At 41.9% G+C, this 14,351-nt stretch overlaps 1 protein-coding gene across 1 annotated transcript in view; it reads left to right on the top strand.

Moving 5' to 3' along the window:
* nbas (NBAS subunit of NRZ tethering complex) overlaps positions 1 to 14,351 on the top strand; it is a 308,007-nt gene that overhangs the window by 79,338 nt on the left and 214,318 nt on the right. Inside the window, exon 22 of the mRNA XM_068028531.1 lies at positions 8,127 to 8,213. Within this exon, the coding sequence (XP_067884632.1) occupies positions 8,127 to 8,213 (87 nt within the window). The remainder of the gene's footprint in view (positions 1 to 8,126; positions 8,214 to 14,351) is intronic.

Genomic DNA, 14,351 nt, shown 5'->3' with positions numbered 1-14,351 from the left:
GGACGTTACTTGAGTGCAGCCTGTTTGTTCCCTGTGTGGCACATTCTTGATTGCTGCAGGGTCGCGCACCCACGCAGCTTAGAGGGAACGTTGCTTATAGTCTATCCAAATGAGTCATTTAGTTTAGATAGTCATTGCAGTCTTTCACTGTGAGTGTGTTGTCTTTCAAAACCAGACAGCTAGCATTTTCTTTTATTTTCAGGTTTTTAATCCTGATTTTATTCAATATCTATTTTTTAAACCAGTGGTATTTATTGTGGAGCTAACCAGGAGGTTGGAGGTGGGTAGTGTGCTGGATGTAGTCTAGATTTTAACATGGCAGACTGGTCAGAAAAGTAACTGCCCATGGGATCCAAGGGCAAGTGGTAAGTTGGATCCAAAATTGGTTCAGTGGCAGGAAACAAAGGGTAATGGTCAACAGGTGTTTTTGTGACTGGAAGGCTGTTTCCATTAGGGTTCTGCAGGGCTCCGTACAAGGTCCCTTGCTTTTCATGGTATCATATGGATTTGAATGTAGGTGGCATGATTAAGAAGTTTGCAGATCATATAAAAATTGGTCACGTGGTTGATAATGAGGCAGAAAGCTGTCGACTGCAGGAAGATACCAATGGGCAGGTCAGATCGACAGAAAAGTGGCAAATGGAATTCAGTGGGAGAAGTATGAAGTAAAGCATTTGGGGAGAGCAAACAAGGCAAAGAAATACACAATAAATGGTAGGGTACTGAGAAGTGTAGAGGACGAGAGGGTTCTTGGTCTGTGTGTTCACAGATCTCTGATGGTAACAGGACAGGTAGATAAGGTGGTTAAGAAGGCATACAGGATATTTTCCTTTATTAGCTGATGCATAAGAGCAGGGAGGTTATGTTAGAAATGTATGAAACACTAGTTGGACCACAGCTAGGTACTGCTACAGTTCTGCTCACTGCATGGCAGGAAACATAAAATCACACTAGAGAGGCTACAGAGGATATTTACGAGGATGTTGCCAGGAATGGAAAATTTTAGATACGAGCAAAGATTAGATAGGGTGGGTTGTTTTCTTTGGTTCAGAGGAAGTGGAGGGGAGATTTAATTGAGGTGTATAAAATTATGAGGGGCCTAGAGTGAATGGATAGGAAGGATCTATTTCCCTTAGCAGAGAGGTCATTAACCAGGGGCATAATTTAAGGTAATTAGCAGAAGGATTAGAGGGGAGTCGAGAAATGTGAGCATGGCAGGCATCTAGAACTCCAGACCTGAACGTGTGGCAGAGGCAGAAACCCTCATTGCATTTAAAAAGTACTTGGACATGCACTTAACCTAATTTCCCAGTTTACTTTAGCCAGCTCTGTCCTCAAACCTTCATAATTACCCTTATTTAAATTTAAAATACTAGTCTTCGATCCACTCTTGTCACCCTTAAACTGAATGCGAAATTCAGTCATATTGTGATCACTGCTACCGAGAAGCGCCTTTACTATGAGGCCATTAATTAATCTTGTCTCGTTACCCATTACAAGATCTAGAGTAGATCTGGTTGGCACCAGAATGTGCTGCTCTAAGAAACTGTCCTAAAAACATTCCATGAACTCATGTTCCAGGCTACCTTTGCCAATCTGATTAGTTCAATCTGTCATTAGTTTAAAATCACCCATGATTTACATTAAACAGAGTTACCCCTCTACCTTTTCTTAGTTTATTTTCCTGTCCTTCTGAAATGTCATGTACCCTTGAATATTCAGGTCACAACCTTTGTCATCTTGCAGCCATGTCTCTGTAATGGCTATCATATCATGCATACTTATTTCTATTTGAGCTATCAATTCATTTGTTTTGTTATGAAAGCTAGGCGCATTCAAATACAGAGTCTTTAGTTCTGTCTTTTTACTATTTGCGCAACGTCTTGCCTTAGCTGCTTGCACACTGTTAATTTTGTACATTCTGTCCCTTCCTGCCACGCTCTAGTTATTATTTCCCTTATTACTACTTTGCTGTTTGTCTTGTCGTCTCTCTTTAATTTATTATATCTTCTCAATTGATCCATCGCCTCCACTATTTAGTTTAAAATTCTCTCTATGCCACCCTAGTTGTGCAACTTGCTAGAACACTGGTCCCAGTACAGTTCAGGTGAAGACCGTTCCACTTTCCAAAGTACTGGTGCCAGTGCCCCATAAATTGAAACCCATTTCTCCCACACCAATCTTTGATCCACCCATTTAACACTCTAATCTTATTTACCGTACTCCAATTTGCTCATAGCTCAGGGTTATAATCGAGAGATTATTACCTTTTGAGGGTATACTTTTTAATTTAGCCCCTAGCTGCTCATGCTCTTTATGCAGAACCTCTTTCCTAGTCCGACCTATGTCGTTGGTACCCACGAGTGCAATCCTCGCCGTGCAGGTTTCCTTTGTGTTGTGCGCAGACAATCCTTTACATCCAAGTACAAAAAGAGAAAAATTGCCCTCAAATGCTTTTTTTCAATGTTGTAAAATAGTAAGCTGTGCTACGATCATAAACAGGAAATACTTAAAAATCTTTTGCTGAAGGTTAGCCTGCAATTTCTGTGATATCCTTAGGAAATTATATATTTTGATATCTTTATTTATCGTGTTATAAATAAGATGTAACCAAATGGAGTGGGGCTCATAATATGCAAATAATTTCTCTATTGTCTATGAATCTCTGAGGACTGTCTATTAAAAGTTTATGTAGACTGTCTAGTAATACAAGTAGTGATTTATTATAGTATAACAAATATTCATTTGTTAATGAAATTTGTGTTGTAGTTGATAAATTTCAGTGGAGAAGTTTAATTAATCGAACAGAAAATGAATAAAACCTTCATATCTGTATTTGTTCTGACTTTTAATAATTCAAGCACTCTCAATTATCACAGATTTAAAATGCTAGAGTTAGTTGTTCACATTTCTGTACAGACTTTATTCCATTTAAACTCTTGATTTGGTTCAGAATTAAATCTACTTCTGGAAAAAGCTCCAACCAAGCTAAATGATTGCAATTAAAAAAAAAATACACCTTTTATAATATGATGTGACATACACTACTTTGTTGGTATTGGTTGATGTGGAAACAGGGAATTGTGAATATCCAGAGTGACTGCAGCCTTTAAAAGAATCCCACATGTCCAATGTTTTATTTATTTATGTGTGTGTGCACGAACAAAGAAGCTCCATTCAGTTTTTAGGGGTATTTTGCCTGCAATGGGTGTTATTACTGATAATTCTGTGTTGCATGTGGTAATGTAACTAATGGAGAAATATTACTACAAATTTATTGAGTCTGTGACTGAGTACTAGAAAATAACCACAGCAGGATATTTAATTGGGCTAAACTTCGACACATGCAAGCACTGATGATATTCCAGTGCTTTCCGATGAGCACTGACATTGTGTTGAAATATTTTTAATTGAGAGTTGCAGGCTATTTAGAGATGTTTGGAACCAAATATTTCATACCTCTATCAGTAGAATTATGACTGTGATTTAAATGTGATTTTTTTTAAATTTGCGTTTTTGTGACATTTTTTGTTTATGAAGTTGACTATGTTTGTAATAGTGTTATTGTAATGGTTTATTTAAAATAAATATGATTCTTGGCATAGTTTTTGTGGTTTGATTTTCATCAGTACCCTTAAAAATAAATTTCCAAACTACTGATTCCTCACACAACATGAATTAATCTGCAGTTAACTTATACGATGAATCTTTCTCATTTAACAATGCTTATTCAGAAATAGTAAAATTGCTCAGGTTGCTGGTGAATGCTTATGCCGTGAAATTGATGGCTAATTTGTCCCTTTAAGAGCGAATTACCTTTTGCTATAATTAACAGTTGAAAGGACACCAAATGTTAATTTGCTGAATTTAACAAGATTTTGGAATGCTGAATGACATATAATCAACCAGTTTGCAGAAATCCTGGATAACACCATTGGTCAAATTCCCAAAGCAGCTCAGAAATTGGGAGTTCACTAGTCTCTAAATAGATTGGAGCCTTACTTCCAAATTCTGCGATCCTTTCTTATCGTTTTGTTTAACTTTTAACCTTTGATAGATTTCTTCTATTTCCCGTTTGTTGCCATATAGGGGCCAGAGGGAAAAAAAATCCTGCCTCAGAAATCTCAATGCTCCACTGCCGTTGCAGCTAATTTTTGCTCGTCACCTATTCCTTTACCACTCTAGTGCCCTTTGTGGATGCATGTGTCTACAAAGTATTATGTAGAAGTCTAATTTGTTGTAACCCAACTCTTGTATTGGGACATTGTATTGGACAATAGTCAGGTGCAGGAATCATAGCTTTTTTTTGCTGTTTGCACAAATGCATTCAAGTACAATGGAGGGAGGGACAAAGCGCAGAAGAGCAATAGTTATCGGGGACTCTATGGTCAGGGGCACAGATAGGCGCTTCTGTGGATGTGAAAGAGACTCCAGGATGGTATGTTGCCTCCCTGGTGCCAGGGTCAAGGATGTCTCTGAACGGACAGGGGGCATTCTGAATGGGGAGGTGAACAGCCAGACGTTGTGGTACACATCGGTACCAATGACATAGGCAGGAGGAGTGACGAGGTCCTGCAGGGGGAGTTTAGGGAGTTAGGTAGAAAGTTAATAGACAGGACCTCTAGGGTTGTAATCTCGGGATTGCTCCCTGTGCCACGTGCCAGTGAGGCTAGAAATAGGAAGATAGTGCAACTAAACACATGGCTGAGCAGCTGGTGTAGAAGGGAGGGTTTCAGATATCTGGACCATTGGGCTCTCTTCAGGGACAGATGGGACCTGTACAAGAAGGACGGGTTGCATCTAAACTGGAGGGGCACTAATATCCTGACTGCAAGGTTTGCTAACGTCACTCAGGAGGGTTTAAAGTAGTGTGGCAGGGGGGTGGGAACCAGAGCAGTAGGACAGCAAGTGAAATAAATGAGGGAGAACTCGTAAATAAGGCCAGTAAGAGGAAGAGCAGGCAGGGAGATGTTGCGGAGCACAGCGGGACTGGTGGTCTGAAGTGCATTTGTTTCAATGCGAGAAGTATAACAGGTAAGGCAGATGAACTTAGAGCTTGGATTAATACTTGGAACTATAATGTTGTTGCTATTACAGAGACTTGGTTGAGGGAAGGACAGGTTTGGCAGCTAAATGTTCCAGGACTTAGAAGCTTCAGGCAGGATAGAGGGGGATGTAAAAGGGGTGGGGGTGTTGCATTACTTGTTAAGGAGAATATCACAGCTGGAGTGCGGGAGGACACTTCGGAGGGGTCGTGCAGCAAGGCAATATGGGTGGAGCTCAGGAATAGGAAGGGTGCAGTCACGATTTTGGGCGTTTTCTACAGGCCTCCCAACAGCCAGCGGGAGGTAGAGGAGCAGATATGTAGACAGATTTTGGAAAGATGTTACCTTTACAAGGGTTGTAGTGGTGGGTGATTTTAACTTCCCCGACATTGACTGGGACTCACTTAGTGCTAGGGGCTTAGATGGGGCAGTATTTGTAAGGAGCATCCAGGAGGGCTTCTTGAAACAATATGTAGATAGTCCAACTAGGGATGGGGCCGTACTGGACCTGGTATTGAGGAATGAGCCCGGCCAGGTGGTCGAAGTTTCAGTGGGGGAGCATTTTGGGAAGTGACCATAAAGTTTTAAGGTACTTGTGGATAAGGATAAGAGTAGTCCTCGGGTGAAGGTGCTAAATTGGGGGAAGGCTAATTATAACGATATTAGGCAGGAACTGAAGAATTTAGATTGGGGGCGGCTGTTTGAGGGTAAATCAACAACTGGCATGTGGGAGTCTTTCAAATGTCAGTTGATTAGAATCCAGGACCAGCATATTCATGTGAGGAAGAAGGATAAGTTTGACAAGTTTCGGGAACCTTGGATAACGCAGGATATTGTGAGCCTAGTCAAAAAGAAAAAGGAAGCATTTGTAAGGGCTGGAAGGCTAGGAACAGATGAATCCCTTGAGGAATATAAAGACAGTAGAAAGGAACTTAAGTGAGGAGTCAGGAGGGCTAAAAGGGGTATGAAAAGTCATTGGCAAACAGGATCAAGGATAATCCCAAGGCTTTTTATACGTATATAAAGAGCAAGAGGATAACTAGGGAAAGGGTTGGCCCGCTCAAGGACAGCTAAGGGAATCTGTGTGGAGCCAGAGGAAATGGGTTGGAGTTGGAGACTTGGGTGGAGAAATGACAGATGGAGTTGAATCTGGACAAATGTGAGGTAATGCATTTTGAAAGATCTAATGCAGGTGGGAAGTATACAGTAAATGGCAGACCCCTTCGGAGTATTGACAGGCAGAGAGATCTGGGTGTACAGGTCCACAGGTCACTGAAAGTGGCAACGCAGGTGGATAAGGTAGTCAAGAAGGCATACGGAATGCTTGCCTTCATTGGTCGGGGCATAGAGTATAAAAATTGACAAGCCATGCTGCAGCTGTACAGAACTTTAGTTAGGCCACACTTAGAATATTGCGTGCAATTCTGGTCGCCACACTACCAGAAGGACGTGGAGGCTTTGGAGAGGGTACAGAAGAGGTTTACCAGGATGTTGCCTGGTCTGGAGGGCATTAGCTATGAGGAGAGGTTGGATAAACTCGGATTGTTTTCACTGGAATGACGGAGGTGGAGGGGTGACATGATGGAGGTTTACAAAGTTATGAGCGGCCTGGACAGAGTGGATAGTCAGAAGCTTTTTCCCAGGGTGGAAGAGTTTGTTACTCGGGGACATTGGTTTAAGGTGAGAGGGGCAAAGTTTAGAGGGGATGTGCGAGGCAAGTTCTTTACACAGAGGGTGGTGAGTGCCTGGAACTTGCTGCCGGGGGAGGTGGTGGAAGCAGGTACGATAATGACGTTTAAGAGGCATCTTGACAAATACATAAATAGGATGGGAATAGAGGGATACGGTCCCCGGAAGTGCAGAAGGTGTTAGTTTAGGCAGGCATCAAGATCGGCGCAGGCTTGGAGGGCTGAATGGCCTGTTCCTGTGCTGTACTGTTCTTTGTTCTTTGTACACTTTGTTTTAGCTGGACCCTATATCGTAACCAAAATAGGTAAAGGGGAGTGCAATGCTTTGGAGAGTGTGAGCCATCAAAGAAAAGGAAAGAATGTATTGAGGTGGTAGTGTGCACGTCTTCATCTATTGGCTCCGTCAATCATTCAAAATATAAAAGTAAATTCATGGGCAACAAGCGTGTTGAATGCAAAGGAGAATGCCAGTTATAAAAATAATAAACACTGAAATTTTCTCTAATATTCATTTCTAAGATCATTTTTTTCTGCCCTTGTGCTTTCTGCTTTTTTCTGTTCTGCAGTGTTTTTCTTGTAACATTGCTAGTAATTGCTACTGTATTGTAGAAGTTACAGAATTTCATAGTTCTAGGAGCTAAAAGTGATGTTGATGGGTATAGTCATTTAAACTAAGTAGAACTGTGCATGTTACTTCGGCTCCCTTTAATTATAAGCCAATGTGACTTCAAGCAGTACTTCAATGATCAGGGCAACTGATTTATTGTGTGGGATTGCAGGATTTTACTTGTGGGATTGCAGGATTTTACTTGTGGTTTTGTGATCAAATTCTGCAATTCTGTCCATTGTCCATGTAGGTTGTCAGTTAATAACGTTGTAATGATGCTAGTAACAGGGAGTTTGGCCATATTTATATAGTCAATAGAGCAATGAAGATATTCAAATCTGGCACAAGCTTTTATCATTATAATACACTTTTTTAGCGGCTGGTAACAGGCTGTCTGTTGTGTTGCACAATTTAATGTATAAATTCTAAATTTATGTATTCAAATGTGCATAGCTAAGAACAAATATTTAGTGTTTTTACTGTGAACTGGGTAATTAACATTTCGATGAAGGGTCACTGACCCGAAACGTTAACTCTGCTTCTCTTTCCACAGATGCTGCCAGACCTGCTGAGTGATTCCAGCATTTCTTGTTTTTATTTCAGATTTCCAGCATCCGCAGTATTTTGCTTTTATTTTAATGAATTTTAACAGTCATTTTGTAACTAATAAATGCTGTCTCTCTCACATTTGCATTATCTTACTCCTGCTCGCTATATACACGTGCACACACATGGTAGTTCTGAGATAATCTGACTTTGTTTTCTATACATTGAATTTTTTGACAGATTAATTGAGTGTGGTGTTTTGGTGGCATTGCCATGGAATGAACAAAGACATCAGGATCTGGATTGGTGCGAGGAACCAACTCTAAGGTAAAATAGTGCATTTTATTGTTCAATTCCATAAAGGATCCAGCAGAGCAGAGAGATTTATTATAAGCACTTTCTTCTTTAAACATGTTCAATAAATATGGATTGCTGAGGGGTTCTTTGGGGAGGAATGGGCAGATAGAGAGATGGAAAGAAGTAGGAAACAATATTCTGATCTGTGAGACTAATGAGGTAGGTGGGCAGGAAGGTTGGTTAACAGTCAAGAGAACGTAGATTAACAGCCAGTGGTGGCAGGCAGAATGACCCAATGGCTGGGATGGCACTTTAACAAGTTTTGGAGGGGTAAGAGGCACATCATTACTAGAAACACATCCACGATGGAGATGAGACTTGCAAGCAGAGCTGCACTCACTGTATTTAGTAATCATAAGAGTAGAACGGGAACAGCACCTTTTTTGTGGTCACGATGCAAGTTCAATGAACTTGACTTAACTCCAGAAAGATGTCTGCCACATTGCTACCCTGTGGCGAATGTTAAATGTCGCTGTTAGTATAAACATAAAAAGCCAGTGGTCAGTGAATTGACAGTCACATAATATTAGGTAGGATAACATTGTGCCTACAGTGACAATACTAGTAAAATGTTGAGACCACTCAGGATTTTTAATGCTAAACAGATAGACACACACCATAGTACAAAAGAGCTAACGTTTTCAATTTGAAAATGAAAACTTATTCTGTTTAAAATATCCATATTTTTATTTCCTATCCATAGTTGACATTAATAACCAGTTCTCTTCACCGTTGTCATTTTGGATTGAGGTTTCTATTATATATTTACTGTAAGAACGTAGTAACATTTTGGGAATAAAATTTGTTTAAGCCTGTTGACCCGGTTCAGGGAAATTAGCATTTCACTGGGACTGGATGACTTTGCATTCTTCTGCAAAATTTGTATCTGTTTCTTCAAATTGAATTTAAAATTATCATCCTTGTGTTCAAATTCCTCTAAGACCTCGACCCTCCCTATCTCCTTGAGCCTTACAGCCTTCCCAGCTCTCTGCAGTCCTCCAATTCTAGTCTCTTGTGCATCCCTGATTTCCAATGGCAGCTGTTTCTTTAGCTGCATCAGCCCCAAGTTCTGGAACTTCCTCATTATTTTTCTACTCTCCTTTTCAGACACTCCTTTTTGACTAAGCTTTTGCTTGCCTGCCTGATAACATCCCTGTGTGTGACTTGTGTCAAATTTTGTTTGATAATGTTCCTATGAAACAACTTTTGATGCTTTACAATGTTAAAGGCACTATAGAAATGTAAGTTGTTGACACTAAATGAATAATGCAGAATAATACTGTAATTACTGTAGCATTACAATATTGACTTAAAATAATTTCAATTACAAGTAAAAATATATTAAACACTTCAATTCATCTCACCTTGTCTGTTTATCTATTCCATTCAGTCAATCCTATTTTTTATATAAAATAACAGAAAATGTTGGAAATACTCAGATCTGGCAGCATCTGTGGAGAAAAAGTGTCAACATTCTAGGTCTGTGACCTTTCACCAGAACTGGGAAAAGTTAGAAATGTGTTCAGACTGGGTGAGAAAGGTTTCTAGGGGTCCCTCTCAGCCTTTACCTGGTCTTACCGTAACAGGGTTTAATTTTAAACACACCGTGTTTTTAGCTCCCCCTTGATGAATCCTTGTTCACCGCTTTCCAATTATAAGGCAATGAAATCAGCACAAACAGGCTTTCTTAGATTTAAAGAAGAAAAGTTGAAATTTATTAGACTTGAACTTAAACTCTAATTTGGTTGATGCCTACGGATACAAGACGCGCCCATGTTAGCATGCATACGCGATACACATGCAAATAGAGACACAAAAGAGCAGGAAAAAAAAGTGGAAACGTTTGAGGCAATATCTGAAGAGTTTTTGTTACGGTTCTTTGAGCTCACTGTAGTGTCCTTGATTGCAGGTAGATCTTGCTTTTCATTGGGGCCCAGTATTCTTCTTAAACCTTATTCGCGAAAGGAAACTTTTCTCTCTTGGGGTTCATGTGTCTTCAGTGGATTCAGAGGTTTGTGAGAAAGAGATGAGAGCAGACAGGAGAGATCTTCTCGGTCCAGGAGCAAACTGACACACTCAGTTCAAACTGTTCGTACAATTCAGAAAACCCCAGGTTGTCAAACAGGTTAGTCATGTGGCTAACTGGTCTGACCAAGTCTTGGATTGTATCACCTTAGCAGTCTCTAGAATGCCCCTATTAGACACACTACCTGGTGATCAAGGTCCATTGTGGGTTGAATGTGTCAGGGAATGGTCCTTTGTCCTTCCACTCACCGTCTGTTAATATGCAAATATCTTTTCCAGCCACGGTTGATCTGTTTAACAAGTCCTTTCTTCACTGCAGTAACAGTTTAAAATCAATGTTCATAACAAAATTAATGTGCTTCATTCTTGGCAGATGGGGGCCTAGCATGACAACTGTAATAGATTTTGAGCAAGTGAAAGGGGGGAAGGTGGGAAGAACAAAAGGGAAGGTCTGTGATAGGGTGGGGGGCAGGAGAGATTAAAGACAAAAGGCTTCATGGTGCAAGGCCGAAAGGAGTGGTAATGGGAGATGTAAAGAAGTAAAAGATGTGTCTAGAGGAGGTATGAATAGCTGCTGTCCAAAAGCACAGGGGAAAAACCAAACCTGCAATGAAAAACAATAAAAAATGGGGACGGAGGTTACGATCTAAAATCACTAAACTCAATATTAAGTCCAGAAGGCTGTAAAGAACAAAACTATTCCAATAACCAACAAATCAGATCAAAGTTCTGCAGTCTTACCCCACATTCAGTTGTGAATGGTGGTGGACAATTAAACAACTAACCAGAAGAGGCTCCATGAACATTCCCATCCTCAATGATTGTACATGTCCTTTCTGTCTGCAAAGAACAGGGCCCTTGTGTGTTAATATATGTAGCTTCCAGTACGCGCAAATGCGCCACACTGCGAACCCTACTGACGATCTTAAATTGTTTGTCAGAGTAATTCTTAGCACATTGAGGATTTATTTAGTAAATGTTGTCCAATCGCGGAATCACATCTAATGTTGGACACTGTGTTTTGAGTTTTGCAAGCACGGGCTGGTTGGATACAGTCTGTACCTTGCCCGTTGTGAACAGTGGAAGGGACATGTTGTTTGATATGATCCACCAGTCTTTGGGACATCTGTCCTGTATACCTAGCATCACATTGGCATTGAAATTCATATATCACATTGCTCATTTGAGTGATAGACACTGGATACAGCAAAGGCTATGGGCCCTGACAACATCCCAGCTGTAGTACTGAAGACATTTGCTGCAGAATTAGCCGCGCCCTTAGTCAAGCTGTTGCAGTACAGCTACAACATTGGCATCTACCCAACAATGTGGAAAATCACCTTGGTATATCCTGTCCACAAAAAGCAGGACAAATCCAACCCTGCCAATTCCTGTCTCATCAGTCTGCTCTGAATCATCAGCAATGTGATGGAAGGTGTTGTTGGATGGTGCTATCAAGCAGCACTTGCTCAGCAACTGGCCTGTTTAGAGTTTAGAGTTACAGCACTGAAATAGGCCCTTCGGCCCACCGAGTCTGTGCCGACCATCAACCGCCCATTTTTACTAATCCTACACTAATCCCATATTCCTACCACATCCTCACCTGTCACTATATATTTCCCTACCACCTACCTATACTAGGGGCAATTTATAATGGCCAATTAACCTATCAACCTGCAAGTCTTTGGCATGTGGGAGGAAACCGGAGCACCCGGAGGAAACCCACGCAGACACAGGGAGAACTTGCAAACTCCGCACAGGCAGTACCCAGAATCGAACCTGGGTCCCTGGAGCTGTGAGGCTGCGGTGCTAACCACTGCGCCACTGTGCCGCCCTTTACTGATGCTCAGTTAGGGTTCTGCAGGGCCACACAGTTCCAGACCTCAGTACAGTCTTCCAAACCTGCACAAAAGAGCTGAATTCATGAGGTGAGGTGTGGTGAGAGTGACTGCCCTTGACATCAAGGCAGCATTTGACTGTGTGTGACATCAAGTAGCCTGAGCAAAATTGAAGTCATTGGGAATCAGGGGAACTCTCATTGGAGTCATACCTGGGACAAAGGAAAATGCTTGTAGTTGTCATCTCAGCCTCAGGACACCTTCAGGGTTCTGTCCTTGGTCCAATCATTTTCAGCTGCTTCATCAATGACCTTCCCTCCAACATCAGGTCAGAAGTGGAGAGCCCTTAACTGTGTCCGGCCCATTTCCCGCACCTCTACCCTCACCCCTTCCCGTCCCTCCCAGAACCGTGACAGGGTTCCCCTTGTCCTCACTTTCCACCCCATCAGCCTCCATATCCAAAGGATCGCCTACCTTTCAGAAGTGTAGATGTTCGTTGATGATTGCACAGTGTTCAGTACTACTTGCGGCTCCACTGATACTGAAGCAGTAAGACGTACAACATTCAGGCTTGGACTGATCTGCATCACACAGGTGCCAGGCAATGACCATCTCCAACAAGAGAGATTCTAACTGTCTCCCTCGTTATTCAAAAACACTGTCATCGCTGAATTCCCCCACCATCAACATCCTGGGGGTTACCATTGATCAGAAACTTAACTGGATCAGCCATAAAAATACTGTGGCTACAAGACCAGATCAGAGGCTGGGAATTCTGCGGTGATTAACGTACTTCCTGACTGTTCTGGCTCAGTGACAGGAAATAAAGGGTAATGGTCGACAGATGTTTCTGCGAATGGAAGGCAGTTTCCAGTGGCATTCCGCAGGGCTCATTGTTGGGTCCCTTGCTGTTTGTGGTATATATTAATGATTTGGACTTAAATGTGGGAGGCATGATTGGGAAATTTGCAGATGACACAAAAATTGGCCGTGTAGCTGATAGTGAAGAGGGTAGCTGTAGACTCCAAAATAATATCAATGTTTTGGTTGAATGGGTGAAAAAGTGGCAAATGGAATTCAATCCAGAGGGCAAACAAAGCAAGGGAATACACAATAAATGGGAGGATATTGAGAGGGGTAGAAGAAGTGAGAGACCTTGGAGTGCATGTTCACAGGTCCTTGAAGGTGGCAGGGCAGGTAGCTAGAGTGGTGAAGAAGGCATATGGAATGCTTTCCTTTACTAGCCGAGGTATAGAATACAAAAGCAGGGATGTAATGCTGGAACTGTATAAAATGCTGGTTAGGCCACAGCTGGAGTATTGTGTAAGTTCTGGTCACCACATTACAGGAAGGACATAATTGCTTTGGAGAGAATACAGAGGAGATTTACAAGAATGTTGCCAGGGCTTGAAAGTTGCAACTATGAGGAAAGGTTGGTTTCCTTATAACAGAGGAGGCTGCGGGGTAAAGCCTGGCTCGGGTATAAAGTTAAAATCCACAGCCAACCTGAACCCGACCCGAGCCCGATTCCTGAAATTTTTTTTCGCACCTGACCCGACCCGACACGAATATCCTTCATCCGTTCTGGCAGCAGGCTATTCCTGCAGCTGGAGTTGTGGGGAATCATGGGTAAGCCTGATTCCGTAACTTCCCAGAAGCAGTGTCCAGCCCAAACCGACCCGAGGCCGAATGCTGGACTCGGAATTTCGACTCGACCTGAACCCGACACATGTAGTTGGTCTAGTCAGGTTTGGGTCGGGTAGTCAGGCTTTACTGCGAGGTGACTTAATTGAGGTGTACAAAGTTACGAGGAGCCGAGATAGAGTAGACAGGAAGGACCTGTTTCCTCCAGTGGAGTGGTCAGTTACAAGGGGGCACAGATTTAAGGTGATTGGTAGAAGGATTGGAGGGGATATGAGGAAAAACATTTTCATCCAGAGGATGCTGGGTGTCTGGAAGTCACTGCCTGGATTGGTGGTGGAGGCAGAAACCCTCAACTCATTTAAAAGGTACCTGGATCTGCACCCGAAGTGCTGTAACCTGCAGATGCTAGAAGGTAGGATTAGATTGGGAGGCTAGTTTTTTCAGTGGCGTAGACACAATGGGCTGAATGGCCTTTTTCTGTGCTGTAACCTTTCTGTGGTGTCTAGGAGGTTACTGTGCTTTTTTGATGCATATGATTGAAACAGGTTTTGCAGCCAAGTATACTCAGTATTAAGTGCTGGAGCTTACATCGTGGGGGATG

This window comes from Heterodontus francisci, chromosome 3 (assembly GCF_036365525.1).
Source record: "Heterodontus francisci isolate sHetFra1 chromosome 3, sHetFra1.hap1, whole genome shotgun sequence".
Taxonomy (NCBI): Eukaryota; Metazoa; Chordata; class Chondrichthyes; order Heterodontiformes; family Heterodontidae; genus Heterodontus; species Heterodontus francisci.
Note: the sequence above shows the minus strand (reverse complement) of the source record. Positions and strands in the feature narration are given on the sequence as shown.